Raw genomic sequence first — 22,833 nt, 5'->3', positions numbered from 1 at the left:
AAACGTAACATATCATAGCTGTTATGGGTACTCTATCATATCAACCCATCCTAGCAGTATTTAATACGTCATACATATATAATGCAGAAAAGGGTTTGGGTTTTTTCTCCCAAAGTAAAATATTATGAGAAACACCAAAGCAAGCTCAGGAAAGTGCGTCTCTCCCAAAAATCATATTATGATGTTAAAATCCTAAAGATTATCACAAATTATTAAAATCTACCCCAATGTAAGGTTTCAAGGACCTCTACATAAGGCACGAAATATAGCATTATCTAGCATGCTCTCTCTTCAAAATTCCACAAAGAACAGGAATCTCACAACAGGAAGTCCGGAAATCAACTTCTGAATGAGATATACTTAGTGGAATTAAATATGAAATCGCAAAAATTCTCAAAATTCATTAATTCCTTTACCATCTTTTAAATGGACTTATGTTTCGATAGAGCCGTCTATAATCCTGAGTGAGCTGTGAGTTGCGACTCCAAATATCAGTGTTTATGATTAACTTTGATTTAAATGGCAAAAAGACAAGTGACATCATTTTTATAATCTTACTTCCATTTGACATCCGTCAAAAATACTTGCTAATATCTCGTTCATGAGTTGATTTTCGAACGCCCCATCGTGTCAATTGTTTTTGACTCATGATTTTGAAGAGAAAAATAGGTGATGTTTTTTTACTGTGAAGACCTTGTCTAGTGGCCCACTCTAAATCGTACTGTTCCTCAAAAAACGAGCTAAATAACATTATGCACGGAACAATAATTCAGTCATTTTTGGTATTGGTTGTAAGAACTGAAACAGATCTGCTACATTATTTTACCTACTTCCAAGATTCAATCATCCATAAACAATATTATGACAAATTTAATAGATTTGTTATGCTGTTTAAGTGAATAGAGAAGATTTGTGGGTAAGTCGTTGAATTTGTAAGCTATGTTCTATTTCGAAATTTTCTGAAATCACTAAAATTCACGGCATTTTCTATGGCAATCACCTATATTTTTTTATACATTGACTTTAAAAAATTTGTCTGGGTAGGTATGGGCCTTATCCAAAAAAAAATTCATGTTCCTTGAATTGATATTTTAAAAGGAGGGATAAACAATTTTTCTCAAGGAATTTCACCAATTTATTCTGAGAAAAAAATGCGTCCATTATGGAACATTGCAACACGTTCAAAACCCATGTTCAGGAATTTTGATTCTGAACTCCTGGTCATCTGTCATTTTCTTTCAGAGAGAAAATCGCCTCCCATCGTCATTCAGTCGAAGTGAGCATGGCTGAAAGTTTCTTGCACATTGCACCATCAACCCTGGAAACGCTGACCCTAACGCGGCAGGCTGCAACGGTTAGTGCCAATCGTCAGCATCGAGCAAAACACAAACAACAGCAAAGCATCATTAAAGAAGAAGTTACCGGCGACAAAAGGCCTTCAACTCAATCGCAGCTGCAGATGCTAGGAGAGAGGATTGAAAAAGGGAAACAAGACGAAGGAAAAGTGCCTCAACCGTCAATGTTACCTCCTGCTCTTAAGTGCCTTGTCCTCCTCTGGGAACAACTCACTTCGAATTGTTTACAGGTAAAAAACTTTGGACAATATAAAATACTCTTTAATCAAAGTGAATCAGATTGTGATCCAAGAGATTTTCTGAAATTCAGACACATAGATCTTCCTTGTAGGTTTAAAAAAATTATTCGTCTTTCATTTATCCTCATAGTTCTCCTCACTATCATTAAATATTCACCTGCTTTTATCATTTTCTAGATTTTTGAATCCTCAGCTGTCTCCTCACAAACATTTTCATCAATGAATAAGCTATTGTCTGAGGAAACGGAAGTACGCCGGAGTGTTCGCAAGAAGAAAGAACTGAAAGCAAACACAGCCAACGCAGAGAACAGTAAGAATGTGGGCAACAAGTGTAGCGAGAAGGAGGCAGTCTGTGAGTTGTGCGGAAACTTCTACCCCCACCCTGTAACGTACCACATGCGGCAGGCACACCCTGGTTGTGGTGGGCATGCAGGTGGCAACGGCTACAACAGTGGGGGTAATTACTGCGTCGGCTGGGCAGGAAACTGTGGTGATGGTGGACTTGCTGGGTCCTCCTGGTATATTATCTGCAATTCCTGTCGTGAAAAGTATCTTGAAATTATGAAACGGGCCACAGCTAAGAAATCAACAAGGAAGAAATCGGCTAAACTAGTCTCACCCTCTCCTACCGCTTCAGGTATTTGTAATTTCACAATTTGTAGATCATGGGAAAGATTACCCAAAATTGATATTGTGAGATGTAATCACCCTGTTGAAGGGCAAAACAGAGTTTTACTTAACAATAATGAGGTGATTGATCCTTCCTCGAAAGAAAACCCTCATTGATCCTCACTCGATTTTTTTATACAAACGAAATAATTTCGCATTAATTCAATTTGAATCATAGAATTAAGGCGGATTTAGGTTTTTGATAGTTTTTTTAGGTTTTAGTTTATGTCACAGGGGAAAACAAAGAAAATCCACATACCAACCTGTTCTTATAATCAAAGCGAAACTCATATCTATCTCTATTGCTTCCTTTCTTTGTGCGTTTGCAGTACAAAGAAAAGTCTCAACTGCTGGATAAGGAAGACACTATTTTTCAAAATTGATTCATATTTTGATAAATCAACTTATAAGTCTAAGCGTTTTTTTCAGAAAAAACAGAGAGAGAAGGAAACAACATTAATCCATGTGTTATTATTTGAAAATAGGATAATTTTGAGGTCAATCTAAAAAATTTAATTTCACATTTTTATTATTTTGTAAGTAATGATAATATTCTTAAACAAAGAAAATGCTTTCTCAGCTTCCTAAATCGCTAAAGAAGTTACCTAAGTGTGCTGGATAAATTGACGAGGAAGTAAACTTACCAGCGTTATCTTCTTTTTAAGGCCGGTCACCTCAGCTTTTTCTCCTGTATTCATAATGGCTTAAAAATTTTACTTTTCAGTAAGAAAGTTTTGTCTGTCATGTTTCCAGCAACTTCATTGTTTCATGGGAGTGAAACGCACTTGACAATGCGGGACAATGCAATGTTTCTGCTTGAATTGAGTGGCGGAAGTAAGAACACAATGAACCTAAATCAGAGTCCACCAGATTTTATCAACAGTGAATTTCCTCCACCTGGTCCTTTTCAGTGCCTACAGTCTCTCGGAGCGAACCCAGAAGTACTGCGGGATGATTCCCCTCCATTGGAACTCATGCCGAAAAGAAGGGATTCTGATATTTTTTCCTCGTCCAGGGTAATTAAGTTTTAGCTTATCTATTCAATTAAACGACTTGTGCATTTACTGCAAGTCAGTTGTAATGCATACAGTGCAATCAGTTTGTATTATTCAATTGAAGTCAGTACGCCAGATTTATAGGAGATTATAAAAGTTGTTAGGTAATCCGTAGCGTTTGTGCTTACAAAGGATGAAGTATAATAAGTATTGAAAATATAATTAACTTTTTTTGTTAGTCTAAGAAGGAGGCTTATGTATGTCATTTACTCATACTGAAAAGATTGTCATGGTAATGATAAAAATTTCATACAATTTTGTGTACTCACTTGTGGTAAAATTTTAATCAGTTCGTTGCCGACTGATGATGGAGCTCTAAGCTCTGAAATGTGTCTCCATTAATTAAATTTTAACGCAAGTGAGAACACAAATTTTATACAATTTTTATCATGATTGACTTGTGACTATTCCTCCCACAAACTTTTCCGTCGCGGTAATGTTTAGTGTGTGATGGAATTCAAGCAGACTATGGTTTTTTTATGAGCGAGAAGTTTGAAATTATGCATCGAATATTGTCAATATCTTTGTTAAGAATTACTGTCTGTAATTTTCGTTTCTATGTGAAATTTTAACAAGGAAACATATCTCATTTGCACCCTCTCTAGTGGTCCATTCCAAAAATCTGAAATCATAAGCGTAAAGAATATGCAAGGTCTTCAAATCAGAATCCAGAGAGAAACATACCCTTTTCTCTTTTTTTATCAGAAGACAATGAAATATGCAGAAAATGGGGCTGTTTATTATCTTTTATATATTCTTCTTTCCCTATACTTTTATTGTATTTTGCCGAAAATCGTCATTTTCATTTTTCAACTGATTTTTCAGCCTTTATCGGTGTGCGAGAGTGAATCAAGAGGTTTATTTCATAGATCAATTTCAATGGGAATGAACGGTGTTCCTTGGCCAGATAGCAAAATTCTCAACTCAAAAAAGAGAAATAGTGCAATTTGTGATCCCAACTCAGGTAAATCTTTTTCTTACAAATTTTGCTCTTTTCATTGATTTAAATTAAAAGTTTTTCTGATTTCGTCTATTGGAAGATCAATATACTTAAGTTGGGGTTAAAAATTTTACTTCCCAGGTATCCTACCAGAACAGAACTTGTCTTTAAGTTCATGATTTTTAGCTTCTAAGCCCTAAAATTTTCCAAAACGGTATCTGAAGTTTTGCCTTGTTTAGAGGTGGTAGAACTGGATCTAAATTAAACGCCTTTTAAAAATCAAAACAGTCATCAATTAAGGCGATTTTTTTTTTCAAAATGGTTCCTAGGCGCTTTTCAGATTGATTCTCCAGTCGATTGATCAATTGGTAATACCTGTATTTTAGGACATTTCCAAAAAAATCCTCAAAAGTTAAATCATACTGTGGCTCATCAGATATTTTACAAAATATTTAACGGTAAAACACCTAAAATAACTAAAAAAAAATTGTCCCCAGTGAATGTTGCAATGGTATTCACCTGAATCAAGTTTTTTTTCAAATCGAGTATTCTAATTCTTGACGTACGACGGAGGGTAGTGACTTCTGAGGATGGTTTTAAAAATGTCCTAAAATCCAGAAATTATTAATTTATTGATCGACTATTGAAATTTAAAAACTACAAAGGATTCAAAAAAGAAAAAATTAATTTTTATCCTCTGTGCTTCTTTATTTTTAACTTAATTGAAATTTATTATTTTCAGACTCAAGTTCCTCCTTGTTGGGTCACCCATCAGCTGCGCTGCGCAAGTTGGTTCCAAGTGTTCTAGGTGATCTGTCTTCGGTTGAAATCAAAGGGTCATCGCAGGGAATCAAATCAACTTTTGATATTATGTCTCACCCTGTCTTAGCATTCATCTGTCAGAAACACAACCTAGTATCTTTACGTTTAGCCATGAAACAGTCCCTTAGAAAAGCCACTTGTCGCGTGTATGCCATGCAGGTTTGAATTTGCCTTTCTTTATCTTGATTGCCTTTACTATATTTTTGAATCATTTGAAAGAGCATAATCTGAAAAGAGTTTCCTCTTTAAACAACAGTCTCTTGTATTACCTGTTGGTTCTAAGTCGGTTTCATTTATGCGAATAAAATTCTGCCTAAGTGGTTTGACCATACCACTGGTCATATGACTGGTTCTGACTAAATCATATGCAATGTTACATAATCCCAATAAATATTTCTTTGATTTTAATGTTTGTAATCAGGGCGTCTACAAGTCCAGAATTTCCGGAAATAGTACTGATTTTTTGAAGGCGGTCCTGAGATACCGAAAAAGCGCGTAAATTCTGTTAGAAGGTCCGACATTTTTTTCATTTTTTTGTCATTTCTGTTGCAATTTGAGCGAGAAACTTAAATTTTTTTAATTTTTCGTATTTCTTCAATTGGAGGTACTGAAAAAGTACTGAATTTTTCTGTTGAGGTGGTACTGAATTTCCAGGGAATGTACTAAAAAAGTATTGTATAAGTACTGATTTTTGGCTAACCTGTTTTAGTAGACACCCTGGTAATTATGCCAAATTTTTTCATTAAACTGATCACCCAGAGTTTGATGAAATACTTTAATTTTGACTGAAGTTAGGCAGAAGTTCTCCTATGTTGACAAATTTTCCTTACACCTACTCTACCATTGGTGTAAGGTATGCATTTTCGAAGAAGATAAAAGAGCATATTGTTCTCTTGGGGTTGCTTTTATTTTTTCCTAATAAATTACATAGCTTTAAGAACCATTTTTTGTAATGCAGCCGTCCGTGGTAATTTGGAATATTCTACGGTTTTTTATAGGCGCTGAACTGGCTACTTCATAGTGCAACGCAAGCAATATGTTTACATGATCTGTTATGGTGGTTTGTCGCTGCATTAACTCCAATACAGACTTCCCTTTTGACTACAACCAGTGTCAATAAAGAAGAATCCTCGGAGTTTTGCAAATTGGACCGCAAGGATTCCGAGGTACGTTAACTTTTAGTATTTGTTTATGGCCAAAGTGATAAAAAATGTAATTAGAGACGAAAAATGGTAAAGAGTCCATTCAATTTTTTGAACACTCCAGGCAAGAGTGTAAAAAGTTCTGAAACGTTCACTGTTCCTCATGAAGAGTTCCTACAGTTCCACTGTTCTTTTTTGTATGAGGGAATAAAATTTTCAATAGGATAGTTTTACTTCTGCTCATTTTTGTTCCCATTTTTTTGAAAAATACTTTTTAGTTTGGAATAAAATATTTTCTATTCAAGAATTGAATGAGTCGATGAATATTTTACTCCACAATTTCTAGCGTGAGCAAAAAATTCATTGCACAAATAATTTTCTTTTGTTGTCTCATCATTGCAAAACTATTCCATAATTTTCATAATTTATCACTTTATCTCTTTTGACGCCACAGGAAATGGGTTGGGTGTGTGAGCATCCGTTGAGTGACATGGGTCTAGTAGGGGAGGCTGTTTACCACTTACCATCGACGTTTCATATCCTGCTCCAAACGATTGCTGATCTCATGCTTCTCTTGCCAATGGGCTCTGCGTTGCAACAAATGGCTGTGCGCTGTTGGGGAATCCGCTTCACTCAAACAGACCATATGTTTCTGCACAGGTATCTCAACATTTCTCGCATCGAGATACGTTTTCCCCTGACTGGTATAATTGCTTTCTGCTAGAGGTACCTGCTAGCGCTCTGTCATAACTTCTTTGAAGGACAGAGTTTCCACAAACTTGAGTATACAACTGGTCATCAGAAACCTCTAAGAGTTCTCGTGTTTTTGGCTTTGTCTTCCAGGTTTCAAATCTATCTGTCTACGCTTCCCATAATAGAAGTGAATATTAGATTCCATTAATGTTCTATTATCGATTTCAAAATTTGAGAATAAATTCTTTAAAACAAACTTCATGCAAAGTGAGATGAGGGAATGCCAGCTCTCAGAAGGATTAGTAACAGTTAAGTGTTGCAGAGTGCCATAGAGCTGTTAAAGCAGCTCTCATGTATGTATCTAGATGCTTGCTTAAATCTCATGGTGATGTTATTATTTGATTGCTCAGAACTGTGGTCATTACATAATTTTTTGGGAAATCTACATGACCCATTTTTGAGCTAGTAAAAAATGTGAAATATCTTTAGTGTAATGGTAGAGAATGTTGCCAAGTTCTAAAAGTTATTTTTGTTTTCTTGAACAACAAGAAAGTCAGCAAACATTTCCTATGAAACATCTTGTAAATACTCAACATATAAAGAAAGATTTTGCCCTCGTGCACAATAATTGAAGATTATGCCCGTAGATGGGCGTTTTGAAAAATATTTGTTTCGAGCAAAACTCATTTGAAGTTTGAGAAACTGGCTCTGTACATTTTGGCCTTTCCGCTTGGGAGTATCGGATCAACATAAAAACATAATTGTTCATTTCTAAAAATGTGCAGAAGCCGTATCATTGAGTTTCAAAACAAAAACCAATTTTACAATACGCCCTTCTACAGGCAAACTTATTAATTAAACCTGCAAGCTTACAGAGTCGGTACTGAAAACCTCTGAAAAACTAAAATGAAATTCTGTCTTTTTTGATATTCTCATGCTTTGTGCCTAAAATGTACTGTTCAATGTATTAGATTTTATTTAACTTTTCTTTTTTTTATTAATTCAGGAGCAAAGTGTTCAGCAACATTAGCAAAATTCTGGCTCGTAGTGAAGAAATAGAAGATCCGTCTCACAGCTTTCACGAAAGTCATGTCTCCACTTACTCTCAGGTATGAGTTTATATTTTACACTGATAATTATTCAGTCTGTAGTGAAGCTTGGTTGTATTGTATGTATGACTACATTTAGCCTCTCGCCGAAACAAAAATTTTAACGCTGTTTTTTGGGGAATTTCGAGTTTTTATGGTTTGGATGACATCTTTAGCTCTGGTGGGAAGTGGGACTAAGAGTTAACCGCCAGTTAAATTTTAATCGGTGCCTGTAGTGTTTGTTAAATTTTAACTAGAAGATAAACTCATAAAAGGAGGTGAAGGAACTAGGCTTTACTTAGCTCATCGAAAGGAACAACCTTTTTTATTCAAATTCAGAAGTCAGATGTTGGCGTTCAATTTATTTTTATCATGCATGAGACTTGGATTATTATTCATCCTCCATATTTTTATTGAATAACATATCAGAAGAGACATCAAAATCAAGAGAATAAGACTTATTAAAACTCCTTGTATGTTCTTTTAACCCTTATACTTCCAAAACTGGCTTCTAGGACTAATTTTCCTAAATATTATCAAGCGTTTCATACTGACCAAAATTTCTTGATATATCCTTTTTAGACGGGAACGTATGTGGAAATTCTGGGTGACCTCACATCATTTGTTGATATTAAAGCTTCAAGTCGCCAAGCAATGATAGGCAGTCTGACAGACAATTCAACAGAGACGTTCTGGGAATCTGGAGATGAAGATCGAAGTAAAACAAAGTCCTTGATGTTTGTTTCACCAGCAAATCTATCTCCTCGTATGATCTACGTACACATAGATAATTGTAGAGACATTGCTGTAAGTTTTACTTTTTAATTCTTATTCCTTGTAATATTTCAGTTTCACCAGTCTGCTTATTGTCTGCATAAAGTCTTCTTGTATTTATAACCCAACCTCTATATATCATTGATGATTTAAAGAATTTTGAGTTTCATTGCTGATGATCTGATTGATAGTACCTCAAGTAATAATCTAAGGATTAAGACTAGATAGTTCCTCGAAACTTGCGTAGATCTAACAATCTAATTTATGGAAATTCCTCTGTATCAATTCTTTTAAGATTAGATTTGCCCTTTTAGAAGGTACACCACGTTTCTTAAAAATTATTAGCATTATAATTAAATGTTATTTTATATAGTATCCATATTGCCCAGAAGAAAGTATCAACATTTTTCGAAGATACACAAAAAATATATGAATTTTCTTAACATTTTTTGGGGACTTATCCATTTTGTTTGATTTCAAAAATTTCCATCCATGCAGTATTTTAATTTTTTTTACTATCTATTAATTTTCAGAATAAAGTATCTAGTATAGTCTTCCTAGCTGGAGCAAATGGTGATGAACTTTTCAGACTCCGTTCGATCGATGTTGAAGTAAGAGCTTCAGGGTGGATCAACTGTCCAATCTTAAGTAAGTTTCCTGCTCAATTTTTTCAAGCAGCTAATTCAGAATTTACGCAAGTGTCCCTCAAAAATGGCGTACACAATCTATTGCTTTTGAAATCTCTTTCAGAATTTGTTTTAATTTCTTCAATTCTGTATTGATCAGGCAATCAGTCACTGCAGATATGTTGATTGAATTTTTTCGATGAACATGGACCTATAAATAATGAAGGTTGATTGATTTAAGCTCAACTAACTTTATTAGGTGTTCTGTCTTATTTTTAAATTTTTTATTTTTGTTTAATAGACAACAACCACAGTGTGGTCAAGTTAGAGCTGAAAGGGCCAGATAGCTCACTACGAGTGAGACAAGTTCGTATTCTTGGTGAAATAGAGGGCGAGTCACTACGGTTACCACAACAGCATTCAGCAATGACAATACAGCAACGAAATACTGAGGCAGAAACACTGCGTGTCTTCCGACTTATTACGGCTCAGGTATGTAAAACATTTTTTTCTCATAAAATAGAACCCTCTTTGCTTCATGTCCATTTCTAGGAGGAGGAAGAAAATTTTGGTTTAAAAAAAAAGTGAGAATTTCCATCATTGATGAAAGTGCTGGATTTTCTGTACCATTCGTTGATGTTTCACTCTCTTATGGGGTCGTCCATGAAATATGTAAGCTTTAGGAGGAGGGTGTGTTACAAGAGGAAGGGGAGATCAAGGGCTGCGCTTTGCTGAAATCAACCCGTGTTTGTAAATTTAAGACTAGTAATAGTTGCTTAGTCGTTCCACCCAAAATTCACAGAAAAATGCCAGTTTTAGGAGAAAGATCAAATAAAGTCATACAATTTTTGTAGGGGGCGTAGACCTGTGTTACTAGGAAGGAGGGGGGAGTGAAAAATCCTGTATTTATAGTGTTATATATTTTGTGACAGGCCCCTTTGAGTTACTCCGATAAAAATTCTGCAGTTTTAGGACAGTAAATGTTATTTTATTGAAAATGAAAATTCAGTTGGGTTGTTTCTGTAAATGTAGGCACAATGCTCATCCTTTTTTTTCTCTCTTTTTTAAAACGGATTTCAATATTTTGATGGCAGGTGTTCGGAAAGCTTCTTGAAGGGAAGAAAGAAATCAACAGTTGTGATGAAGGAAGCGAAGAAACAAATGATCTCAAAGAGCATATGGTTGGAATTCTGTTCAGCCGAAGTAAATTAACTCATCTGCAAAAACAGGTATTAACACTTATTCACACAGACTGAAACACTTATTTGTGTTTTTTTCAGTACATGGATTCAAGTTAAAAGAATGTGTTACTTGTAATGCACTCTCAAATTATTAATCCAGAAGATGAAAGAAAGCGATTCTTTAAATCGACACTGCTTAATGGAAAATTACGATACTGCATCAGCCACAGTCAACTTTGTCAGTCAATTTATTTTTTGTCAGGAGGATGGTTGTGTGAGTTCTTTTGAACTTCTTAAAGAAATATTTCTGTGAGAAGAAAAATAGAATTTCACTGTAATTTTCAAAGGAATCTATCCAACCGACCTCTTGTAAAACAAAAAATAAATAAATAATAGTAATCATAATAAAAAGAAAAAATGAAGCGTCCGATCAAATTCTGTAATAGCTAATGGCACTCAGTTCTCTTGTACTAAAATTTTGGTTAAATTTTACTTACTTTTTCAACAGCAGCAGAGCAAATGCTATTCCATTAGTTTCCTGCAACTTTTAATTTTCAAGAAATTTTTCTCAGGTAATCAAACCGTCACATTTAACAAGGTGGAGAAATGGTGCTGGGTCCACACCATTTTGCGGGGAAACAAAGCCAAGAAATACCAAAAATTAAAAGTAGAGTCAGAAATAAATTTTTAGAACTCTAATGCACACCAGTATGAAACTGAGGGGGGGAGAGTGTTCAGCTCAGGCAGTTTGCAATGGAATATTAAGTTGGGACACTTTTGTGTCATGCCTCGGGTCATATCCATGACGGCGTTTTAATGCCGTCTTGGATTTTGCGGCATGTTAAGTTGGGTTCACTGCTGAGTGTGATCTTCTGATGAGGTCTAATAAGGTCCAAACCGGTAAAGATCTCTCTGCGTGACTCCAACTTAATATTCCATTGCAAACTGCCTGAGCTGAACACTCTCCCCCCCTCAGTTTCATACTGGTGCGCATTAGAGTTCTAAAAATTTATTTTTGACTCTAATTTTAATTTTTGGTATTTCTTGGCTTTGTTTCCCCGCGAAATGGTGTGGACCCAGCACCATTTCTCCACCTTGTTAAATACAGTTTCGGGCCACTTTTTAGTGTTTAATTTTTTAATTCGTCACATTTAAATCGGCCGTCAACTGTTGAGTTAAAAATATCTAGAATGATATAATTTTAATGAATTTTGTTTTCGCGTAGGTGTGCATGCATATAGTCCAAGCAATTCGTAGGGAGAGTGTGGGCATCCGGGAAGACTGGGAGCACCGGCTTTGCTCTGGATCCGGAACGAGCACTACAGAGCTCTCCGATTCATACTGCTTTGAAATGCTCTCCATGGTGCTTGCTCTTAGCGGGAGCAGTGTAGGTCGCTCATATCTAGCCCATCAACATGCCTTCCTTCTGGATCTAACCGGTCTCCTCCACACAGGCTCTGCTAGAATCCAGAGACAGGTAGGAAATAATGAAACAAGACAATTATATTTTTTTACTCTCGTTACTACATAATTCTCATTTTTACTTTACCACATAGCTAAATATTCAAACATTTGTTAAGCTAAAGAGCCTCTTGACTTGATGAATGAAATTGAATTTCAACTTCTGTTAATTTTGTTCCATATTGAAGGCTTTACTCGAAAAGTCCATATTTCTGATTGTGGTGTTGTAAAATTTTCGCTCAAAACTATCAGTTCCTCTTGAAATTTTCCGTGAATTTTCTTCTTTCATTCAAATATATTTACAGAAAATGTCAAGGAGATATTCTAATTGGTTCTCTCTTAAAAAAAGAAAACGTGGTTGGAGACTTTGAAACATTGTAATGCAGATACGCATTTTCGACGTCAGCCATTGATGTGCTATTTATAGCAATGTGGAATATTGCATTGTTCAATACTTTATCTCAGTGAATCTTCTCCCTATAATGAACATCCCTTTCTAAACCTTTTTGAATTTGGAAAGGAAACGGTAATTTTAGAAGTCTTAAGAATAACCTTGTGTGCATGCACGAATTGGAAAGCTTTCTGTTTTCTAAACCCTTTTTCTTTGGATTTTAATCACACAATATAGGAAAATACGAAGGCTGTCCCAAAAGTCCACTGGTTCTGTAACTTCAAAACTACGATAGATACAGACATGACTTTGGTCTTATTTTAAAGATCAACTTAATACCTATTGATTAAGACCAAGATCAGCTCAATCGAACAAAAATTGACCGAGTTATGATATTTTAAAATCAGTGAGTAAAGTTTAGCCCTACGGTTCTTCAGGAAGATTTTTCGCTTACCAGGATTCAAAAAGTTAATCTTCGTTTCCGCTTTCCTCCGAATCTTCCATAATTTCCTTTTGCTTTTCAAAATACCGTCCATTAAACGGGGTGCCCTTACTCATGCCCTCTTGCCACTTCTCTAACATTGTTTTCCTGAATTCTTTCCCTGGGATGGAGTTGAAAAAGTTCTGAACTGCATTCTGGATTTCGGTCCTTGATTCGAATCTTTGTCTGCAAAACTCCTTCTTAAGGGCAGGAAACATCCAAAAATCACAAAGAGCCAAGTCAGGGCTACAAGGAGGATGAAGGATTGTTTCAACTTCATTTTTACTCATAAATTCACGCGTAAAGTTCGAGTTGTGAGGCGGCACGTTGTTTTGTTGGAGCATTCACGAAGCTTTCAAGTGCGGTATTCCACCCGTTCGGGGTGCGCCCGGTTGGTCGGGGATTTTTGCGCTTTGGACTCTTGGCCCAAAGGCAGACGACGACAACTGACAACAGCCGACCACCCTGAGGCAATGCTTTCAGGTTGTTCTAGCATTACATGGAAGTTTTTGGGTGAAAACTCAATACCAGATCATCCTTTTAGATATCAATATCGTCGATGAAGAATCTACCTTAAAAACCGTAGGGGTAAACTTTTCTCACTGATTTTAAATTATCATAACTCGGTCAATTTTTGTATGATTGAGCTGATCTTGGTCTTAATCAATAGGTGTTGAGTTGACCTTTAAAATAAGACCAAAGTCATGTCCGTATCTATCGTAGTTTTGAAGTTACAGAACCTGTCCGGGTACTTTTGGGACAGCCTATGTAGTTCAGGCATGATAGTACATGATGAAGAGAATATCAAGATCCTCATCTGTTTAGTTTCATTCTTCCTTTGTTACGTTTCGAAAATTATGACGAAGCAGTTAATTTATGGCATTGACTATGCACCATTCTCTGCAATTTTTCATTGCAGTTTTAATCGTTTGCTCTATGATTTAAAACTTATTTTATTCCACAGGTGATACTGCTTTTGCGGCGAATGCTTCCTGAGGTATCACCAAGCACTCTAGCTGATATTCTTCGTGTTGAAAGTCTTCCGCCGACTGACATTAGTGTTGCGTTGGCTACTTATCGTAGTCAAGAGATGGAGTTCAATCCTCACCGGTAAATGAGCTAAAATTTTCAGCTGTCCATGCGAAAGAGTGTACCTTTTTTTGTTTCCAGTGTTTAGTGAAAGGGAACCCTAACTCTTTTAAAAAAACTGAGTTCAGGATGGCTTAGAGCTTGTTTTGAGGAGAATATTTTTCTCCTTCTAACCCAAATAGCAGTGATCGAGAAAAATAGCGATTTTATCGGTTGATTATCAGGGTTATATCGGTGGCAATTTAACTTGATATTATCGAATAAAATATTGCGATTTATTGCAATAAATCGCTTTGCATCGCAATTTTTTGTTAGATAAAATCGCGATCAATTTTCGTTGATAAAATCTAAATTAAATCGCCATATATTGCAATTTTTGTTTCGATAATATGGTGATAAATTGCCAGGCGATAAAACCGCGATTTTATTGCAACAAGATCGAGGATAATCGCTCAGATGTTGATGATCCTAGCAACTTTATCGCTGATAAAATCGCAATATATCGCGATTTTTCCGTTGAAAAATGCTACTTGAGAAGGACCTATTGTTGGAAAAAAATATTATTATGCAAAATATAGACTGAAGTTTGTTTTTTACTTTGAGCCAACAACGGGATAACACTTCAAACCCATTCCTCTCTGTTTCAAATCCATTTTGTAATCCATTCACTAAAAAAAACAACCAGAATCGAAGCTCTAAGGAAAAAGAAGAGACTTTCTCGGATCTCATTCTATGTGTCTATTTTTTCCCTAAAAGTCATCAGCTTTCATGCACTTTTCAGAGCGGGTCTCCTGGACGTTCTTTTCAGCTGTATTGCAAAAGCCCTAACAGTCCAAATCAAAGTGAAAGGAAGTAAGGATAGCAAAGGTATCTCTTCCGTATCATTAGCAACATCAATTCACCCTCGAGATGAAGTCGGGTGTAGATGGTGGCTTCGTGGGTCTATCCTGCGCAAGCTAGCAGAGGACATCATCAATCTCATCAAAGATATGTGTTTGGTATGTATATTTTTAACAAGTATTGACTGTCGAGTTTTATATTTCAGCTGAGGTAATTTTTATCTGATGTTGCATTATGTAACCTCATACTGCTTGTCTCAATTATCAACTTAAAAAAACCTTTTTTTTCTCTTCCCAAAAATCTGAAAAATTTTATCATCTAAAAAGTGCCCTTCATGCAGGAATTTTGAAACTTCAATGGAAGGAATGCAATGAAATTTGGCTAAGTTGAACTACTGTTAAGACAAAATCCCGCTTTTATTCGAACATTTCCTTGATCCCTAGACATAGCTGCGAGGGGCAAAGAAAAAAAACTACGATTGAGACAAATTGTGACTCTTGTCGTGGAAGAAAAACCTGACGAAAATTCGATCTTACATGAGAAAAATCAAGAGAAAGGAGTGATTTTAAATGGAACCACCGTCTCAAAAGAAGTTCATAATGCCGTATCTGTAGGTATTTTTAAATCAAGTACAGAAATGAAAGCTTCAAAATTTTTGACTTCTGATGACCATCAATGGTTTGTTGAAAGGAAACAGAAAAAATTTGAAAATTCACTGAAAAAATTCAAAATTTCTAATTGATTTTTGAATAATTTGGAAAAGTTACTCAAAAAATCATCTCTAATTTCCATAAAATTTCTTAGCTCAAATTTTGGAGCTTATTTGTGCTAAGCGGTGAGGCATATTAGACGGAAAGCTGCTCAAGTCAAAATTTCTCTCGATCCCATGACAGTTCAACTTAGTGGGTTTTCACTGTTCAGTTTTAATCTGCTGTCTACGAATGGAAATAAAAATCCAAGATTGATGCCATTTTTCTCCTGACAACATTACACAGATCTGTATTTAAAAAAAAAGAGAAATAAAAGCGCTCGGCCCCTGTGCTGAATATCTGCCTAAAATATTGACTTTTTTTTCCAGGGGCGTTTAAGTGAGATCTGGGTCAAAGTTACAAAAGCTGCAATTGCTGAATGCATTTTGAATCTCACACGTCTGACTGAAAGTGACAGAGAGTCTGTTAACTGTCTGCGTAGCCCAACTTTGTGGTTAGCCTTGGCCGCATTGTGCGTTCTTCACCCTGACCATGTTGATTCTCTTTCATCTGCTCAATGGGACACAACTCCTGATGGAAAACCACCTCCACCCAGAGTAAGTAAATCCACAAGATCTTGCAGTACCTTATGTTTGTTAGCAGCCAGTCTGCATAATGTAAAGGTGAGGATACTGCAAAATTTGATGTTTTTCAAATTTCGAATTGGGAGTTTGGCCTAAGGATCAACATCGTATCGTAAACAACTATGCTGAATTTTGTTTCGATTGTCGAATTGCGGAACAAAAACGGATATAGTAATATTCAAGGCAAGTTTTCTTTGCTCTAAAATAAATTTAGATATCTAATTTAATGGTGATTTTGCAACTGCCTTTTTCTTTAAAACCTGATTATTCAGGCAATTTTCTAAAGATGCGCTCGCTGTGTGCTTTTTTTGATATGCATGATATGCATGTCACAAAGTCACCAAAAACTACTTTTTGGATTAAACAATCGCCATGCCAGTTGTCAAAGAACAGCTGAGATGTGAAAATTTCGATGGTAGGATTGAGTCTGTAGACTTATTGTCAAAGTAAATCTCGATATTCACATTCAGGAATTCAGGAACTCACGGAATTGTCAGAATGAAAGCTGGCATTGTAAACCCTAAAGACAAATATGAAAGTAGGTAACAGCATAACCCAAGTTTAGGTGAAGCCCTTGCAGAAAATAAATTTGAAAGAAAATTTGCCACCAAAATTTCTCCTTGAAATTCAACTGATAATCATTCTGTGGGCATAGTGGACTCTTTTATATATGAATTGAACCCTAGCAACAGAAAATTCAAAGATGGAATTGGAATAGGTAATTTACTTAAATAATGACTGAAACATGACTATGCGTTTTTGAAGTTCAATGGGTATTACACAATCGCAATCATCTTTGCAAAGTAAATTTTTTTTTGTACAGTTGTTTTAGATGAAGTGGAGTTTTTTAGAAATTGCTCAAGTTTAACTCGTAAAGTTAATTCAGAATTTGTTCTTTCTTTTCCAGCCTACCTGTACAAATCATGATGATGGAGAGACAAGTGCAATTATTCAGTGCAATGCCTGTGGCAATCTTTGCGCTGATTGTGATAGATTTTTGCACTTGCATCGCAGAACTCGCATGCACCAGCGCCAGGTAATATAGCCTTGCTTTACCCTTGTTTAGCCATCACATCAATGGCTTTCTCAGTTAACAGAGGAACCTCTTTTAATTGGATGATTTTGAGCAGTATTGTTCTTGCATTTTGTCATAATTACAATGGAGAATTTGCACGCAATTTTTTTATTGCTTCATCTGAAAGTGCCTAATGAGCTGAGTTCGCAGTATTTTTCATAATTTTTTTCTGACATGGGAAATTGGAGAAAAATGGATTTAAAAGTGAGAAAATGTGCCGCCTTGTGACATCATCTGGCGGCATTTCCCATTTAAACGCATGTATTTTAGCAGAATCGGTTATTTTGTCATATCTCCTCTAATAATTGCTCAATTTATGAATCGAGGGTATCTTCGTGTTCAGTTCACTCAGAGGATTCCACTTAAACAGGAAATTCATCAAATTTCAGACCCTTGCAAATTCTCCATTGTGTGAAAGACTGTTTTCTTTTTTTTTTATTATTTCTGATGTTTATTTTTATCGTTTAGAGACAAGAAGTTTTCAGGGTTTCTAGCGGTCTAGAAAGGCAGGGAGCATATGGTCACCTGGAAAAGTAGGGAAAAGCCAGAGAATTCATTGATAATTAGTTCATTAAAGTAAAGATGGATGTCCATCTTTGTTCATTTGAAATTGAGCTGAGCTTTCTGAATCATTTTCTTTATCATAATGTTTTAAACGTTGATAATTACTCACAGTTGCTTTGTTTGGCAGGTATGCAAAGAAGAAGAAGAGGCAATAAAAGTGGATCTTCACGAAGGGTGTGGTCGTATCAAGCTGTTCTGGATTTTAGCCTTAGCAGATTCTTGTACGCTGAAGGCAATGGTCGAATTCAGAGAGAGAACACGACTTCAGAGCAAGCTTCCTGGTTTGACGCTTGGGGTCTGTCGGTTTTGCGGAACCACTGGCAACTCCGGACTGTTAGCAATCGGCAACATATGTGCAGACCAAGATTGTCAGGTCGGTGGGAATCGAAGTGATGGGATTTTTTTACATTCAGAATTCTAAGATAAATTGTTAAGCCTAATCATTATTCTTATATAGTTGGTCATTAGGTATCCTAGATGAGCTCTGGTTTGAATTTAAACCAGCTTTTGTTGTGTTAATCGTAGCAATCATCACAACCTGTTCCAACATTAATTAGAACTGTACTTGCTGTGTTGATGTCAGTCGGTATTGTGAAACTATATACTATGTTTTTTTACTTAAGTAGTCATTAGGTCTGTTGGATCGTTGATTTGCGTTTAAATTAAACTTCCTAAGATGATTATAATGGGCACTGTTTTTGGCAACCTCCAGTCTTATCAATCGAATTGAATTAACTTTCATTAATCAAATTAAACTTTAAAACATGTCATTTACTAATTACTAATAAAAATGTCATTCGAATAAAATGTTGGGGGGTGTTAGGCACATTTCCGGGTTTCATGATACAGATTAGATTTAAACCTTTTATGGTCCCGGATGATTGATGATGAAAATTCTACACGATTTCAAGCCTTTGGAGGCTCATCCTTTGTGTTCTCATCATTTGTATTTTAGTATGTTTATTTGTTACAATTGACATACACATTTTTTCCCTTAAATCACTCCTAAGGCTGAGCTTCCAGAGGCTTAAAAGAGATATTGTATAGCATTATTATCATCAATTATATGCTGGACCTTAAAAAAGTGTAAGTTCAATATGAAAGAAATGTATTTTTACATTGCAACTAATATTGATTTAGTTTTTTTATTAAAGATGGATTCTAAATCCAGAGTTTGATTAACTTATCTGATATTTTCGTTTCAGGAACATGCAAAGAACGCCTGCAGTAAGGTGCATCCGTGTGGTCATATGTGTGCTGGCATTGTGGGTGAGATCGATTGTCTGCCCTGTTTGCATGGATGTGGGCAAGACAATTCCTTGAAACAGGACGCAGATGACATGTGTATGATCTGTTTTACAGAAGCTTTGTCCTGCGCTCCCTCTATCCAAGTAAGAGAGACACTTTTACCTACCATTTTGACTCAGAGTTTTAGCGTCAGCGTCTCTCTGAATGTTTATCGATGGCCATGGAATGATACCATCTAACTGACAATTTTGGCGAAAATGAGTTAGCGACATTGCCTCATTCTATACTATTAAATATGCAAGCTGATGATATTAGTTTTTTTATATTCCGCATTAGAGAGCTGTATTAACAGTGTAATGTACAGAAATATTGAACACCTGACTTAAAAATAACGAGAATTATGAAGTTTTTTCCTCTGCCTGTAAATCGTCAGCTTGAAGATGGGCAGTATTATTCCTCAACCATCAATATTTGTCCCATTAAAAATATGGGATTTTTAATGCAGTGAAAGTTCCGTGCAAATGTATGTATTTGACATTTGATATTACGTAAATTTGATTCGATCAAGTCAGGTATCGCATCCAGACATTCTATTATTGTCGTCAGCTCCATAGATTTTAATTTCTCTTTGAGATATTTATGAACAAGTATTAATTTGTATCAGTTAAAAAATAGACTAGCTGTCTCCTCAAGACAAATATTAGTGGCTTAATTTATTCACTGCCCTTCCCATTGCAAAAAAAGAGAAGGGTCTCCTAAGAGCTAGGACAAAGGACATTTACTGGAGTGAATTGCTTCATTTCCCCTTGGTGAGGACCTGTTGAGTCTAATTTTCTGGTCCAAAACGCTCCACGAGTCGACCCGTCCTCACTATCGCGGATAACCGCGGATATTCGAGCATGCTCGAAAGGATCAAAAACGCTCGTTTTTGACCGTTTCTCGGTTCAGGAAGCCTCGCCGCGTCTCGGGACCGTGCGCAATCGATTCTACGCCTCAAACTACGTAGGATTCGACACTAATCTAGAAATTTTTTTTCCCGTCCAAAATCGAGAAAAATCGACAGGGGTTACATGGACTAAAATTCAGGGGTCAAAATCGAAAGTTCTCCGATCGGGCTGAAATGAAGCGAGTCCCCTGTAGAATGAGTCGAGAAGTCCGAATTTCTGGTCCAAAACGCTCCACGAGTCGACCCGTCCTCACTATCGCGGATAACCGCGGATATTCGAGCATGCTCGAAAGGATCAAAAACGCTCGTTTTTGACCGTTTCTCGGTTCAGGAAGCCTCGCCGCGTCTCGGGACCGTGCGCAATCGATTCTACGCCTCAAACTACGTAGGATTCGACACTAATCTAGAAATTTTTTTTCCCGTCCAAAATCGAGAAAAATCGACAGGGGTTACATGGACTAAAATTCAGGGGTCAAAATCGAAAGTTCTCCGATCGGGCTGAAATGAAGCGAGTCCCCTGTAGAATGAGTCGAGAAGTCCGAATTTCTGGTCCAAAACGCTCCACGAGTCGACCCGTCCTCACTATCGCGGATAACCGCGGATATTCGAGCATGCTCGAAAGTTCCTTTTTTAAGTGATACTTACCGTAGTTCATGCTGTCTATCACTCAAGAGGACTTGACTTAATCCATGCAAGTTTTCAAGTGAATTTATTGCCTTGATTTTAATTTTCATCCTCAACTTTTTTTTTACTTTTCAGCTGAGGTGCGGTCACATATTCCATTTGCACTGCTGCAGGAGCCAACTATTGAAAAAATGGGCTGGGCCACGCATAACATTTTCATTTCAGCAGTGCCCTATTTGCAAAGTAAGTCTGTAAATTAATGCCTAAAACGTGTAAAAACTTATTTAAGCCATTAGAAATCCATCAGATTCTAATATCAAATCATTTTCCTTTCTTTCAAACATGAATAATTCTCAATTTCTTGAGACCAGTAAGGAGAACTGTGTTTTCACTGCAAAGTTTTGACTATTGAGGAGAGGTAAAAAATAAGCGACCCTAAGGGAGTTATAAATGCGTGATAATTATTTTTGAATTTACATTAATTGAAATCGTCATTCTTACAGGCTCCAATTGAACATCCAGTATTAAATGATTTGCTTATTCCAATACGAAATCTTCTGGAGGATGTGGGCCGCAAAGCACTAATGCGACTTGAGTATGAAGGACTCGATAGAGGACGTCCAGATCCTGCATCATATGCCATTGAGCGATACGCATACTACGTCTGTTTCAAGTGCAATAAGGTGTGTATTCATTCTTAGTTTTATGTCCAGTCTCTTCCCTGTAGATGGGTTTAGTGACTTTTTCATAAGTCTTCTGTAAGTAAATATCTCAACCACTAAGAGGAAGTTAATGAAAATATGTCAATCAGTCAATCATCTGTAATTGAAAACGGGAGAGAGGCTACATTAAAAAGATTGAAAGTACTTACTTCGAGGAAGTTGATTGTGTTTTCTACTTTTGGATGCAGTGAGACTGCTGGCACTATCCTTATAATTTTCCCCTATAGCTAATTTCCAACTGCTTGATTTTAGGCATATTATGGTGGAGAGGCCCGTTGTGATGCGGAACTTGGAAGAGGTGACTTTGATCCCTCTGAATTAGTTTGCGGCGGCTGCAGTGATGTTTCCCGAGCCCAGATGTGCCCAAAACATGGGACGGACTTTCTTGAGTATAAGTGCCGCTACTGCTGCTCTGTTGCTGTGTTCTTCTGTTTTGGCACAACCCACTTTTGCAATGCGTGCCATGATGATTTTCAGCGAGTCACCAATATCCCTCCATCCGAACTACCAACATGTCCAGCAGGTGGGTGACTTGACCTCATTGAATTAGAAAGCATTTACCATCTATTGCATCAATTATTTGGGTTGGTGATGAATTAAAATTTTCTTATAAAAGACGAGTTTTATAATGCTGCCAGAATACATTGTGATGTTTCACTGTGTTATTTTACTGTTTTAAAGTGTTTCACTTTATGTAAAGAACAAACTGTTGTTAAAGGAAAATGTGAGCCATAATTAAGTATCGTAAAAACTTTGATCACCATAAAATGCTTTAAATGTTTTTGGTTTAGAGGCAAGATAGAGTTTGTTGCTTCATTATCTAAGCAGACGTAATATTAATCTCATTTTATACTTTCAGGTCCTAAAGCAAGGCAATTAGATGGAGAAGACTGCCCTTTACATATCAGGCATCCGCCAACTGGAGTTGAATTTGCTCTTGGATGTGGCGTCTGTCGCAATGCTCACACATTCTAAGATTACAATAAATTTGTTATTCATTTTATATTTTTGAAAAGATAATTGTTTTGTATAAAAATGATCGCTTTAAATTTTTATTTTCCTGTATAAATTGTATGGTTACATTGTAAATAGACAAGATGAGAGAATTGTTTCTTCATTAAAAGGTAACTCTAATACGTTTGTTGCAGCTCAAGTAAAGGCTTATTCAGCACATTATTCAAGTAGATGAAATAATTCGAGCTGATTTGTTACTTTGTATCATAAAATATTTTTCTAAAATCAGATGAGTGCGAAAATTACTTACCTCTTTCCTTTCATCACAATGTTAGGAAAACCAAAAATATTATAATGGCACAGAAATGCATTCTTTCTGATTGCTAGTAAGTAGGTGTGGGTGTAAAAAAGAAAAACTTGAAGTAAGAAAGTAAACAAATCTTTTGAGTTGAGGACCCGACTTGAAAAAGCTAAAGGAATTAATCAATAATTAATTAATTTTTCATTTTCATAAATCTTTC

At 36.1% G+C, this 22,833-nt stretch overlaps 1 protein-coding gene across 2 annotated transcripts in view; it reads left to right on the top strand.

Moving 5' to 3' along the window:
- Nucleotides 1-22,600, top strand: part of hiw (MYC binding protein highwire) — a 315,026-nt gene extending 292,426 nt beyond the window's left edge. For both annotated transcript variants that reach the window (XM_072298975.1, XM_072298974.1), the window contains exons 54-76: nucleotides 1,243-1,585; nucleotides 1,772-2,231; nucleotides 3,017-3,279; nucleotides 4,144-4,282; nucleotides 5,001-5,239; nucleotides 6,079-6,246; nucleotides 6,677-6,882; nucleotides 7,922-8,024; nucleotides 8,586-8,810; nucleotides 9,311-9,425; nucleotides 9,705-9,895; nucleotides 10,498-10,632; nucleotides 11,810-12,061; nucleotides 13,882-14,027; nucleotides 14,788-15,004; nucleotides 15,925-16,152; nucleotides 17,087-17,215; nucleotides 17,946-18,191; nucleotides 19,024-19,209; nucleotides 20,772-20,879; nucleotides 21,140-21,319; nucleotides 21,611-21,881; nucleotides 22,218-22,600. In XM_072298975.1, coding sequence (XP_072155076.1) covers nucleotides 1,243-1,585; nucleotides 1,772-2,231; nucleotides 3,017-3,279; nucleotides 4,144-4,282; nucleotides 5,001-5,239; nucleotides 6,079-6,246; nucleotides 6,677-6,882; nucleotides 7,922-8,024; nucleotides 8,586-8,810; nucleotides 9,311-9,425; nucleotides 9,705-9,895; nucleotides 10,498-10,632; nucleotides 11,810-12,061; nucleotides 13,882-14,027; nucleotides 14,788-15,004; nucleotides 15,925-16,152; nucleotides 17,087-17,215; nucleotides 17,946-18,191; nucleotides 19,024-19,209; nucleotides 20,772-20,879; nucleotides 21,140-21,319; nucleotides 21,611-21,881; nucleotides 22,218-22,333 — 4,666 coding nt within the window. In that variant the 3' untranslated portion in view covers nucleotides 22,334-22,600. The remainder of the gene's footprint in view (nucleotides 1-1,242; nucleotides 1,586-1,771; nucleotides 2,232-3,016; nucleotides 3,280-4,143; nucleotides 4,283-5,000; nucleotides 5,240-6,078; nucleotides 6,247-6,676; nucleotides 6,883-7,921; nucleotides 8,025-8,585; nucleotides 8,811-9,310; nucleotides 9,426-9,704; nucleotides 9,896-10,497; nucleotides 10,633-11,809; nucleotides 12,062-13,881; nucleotides 14,028-14,787; nucleotides 15,005-15,924; nucleotides 16,153-17,086; nucleotides 17,216-17,945; nucleotides 18,192-19,023; nucleotides 19,210-20,771; nucleotides 20,880-21,139; nucleotides 21,320-21,610; nucleotides 21,882-22,217) is intronic.
- Nucleotides 22,601-22,833: the final 233 nt, after the last annotated feature.

The sequence above is a fragment of the Bemisia tabaci genome, chromosome 3, assembly GCF_918797505.1.
Source record: "Bemisia tabaci chromosome 3, PGI_BMITA_v3".
In the NCBI taxonomy this organism is placed as follows: Eukaryota; Metazoa; Arthropoda; class Insecta; order Hemiptera; family Aleyrodidae; genus Bemisia; species Bemisia tabaci.
This window is presented reverse-complemented; position numbering and strand designations above follow the sequence as displayed.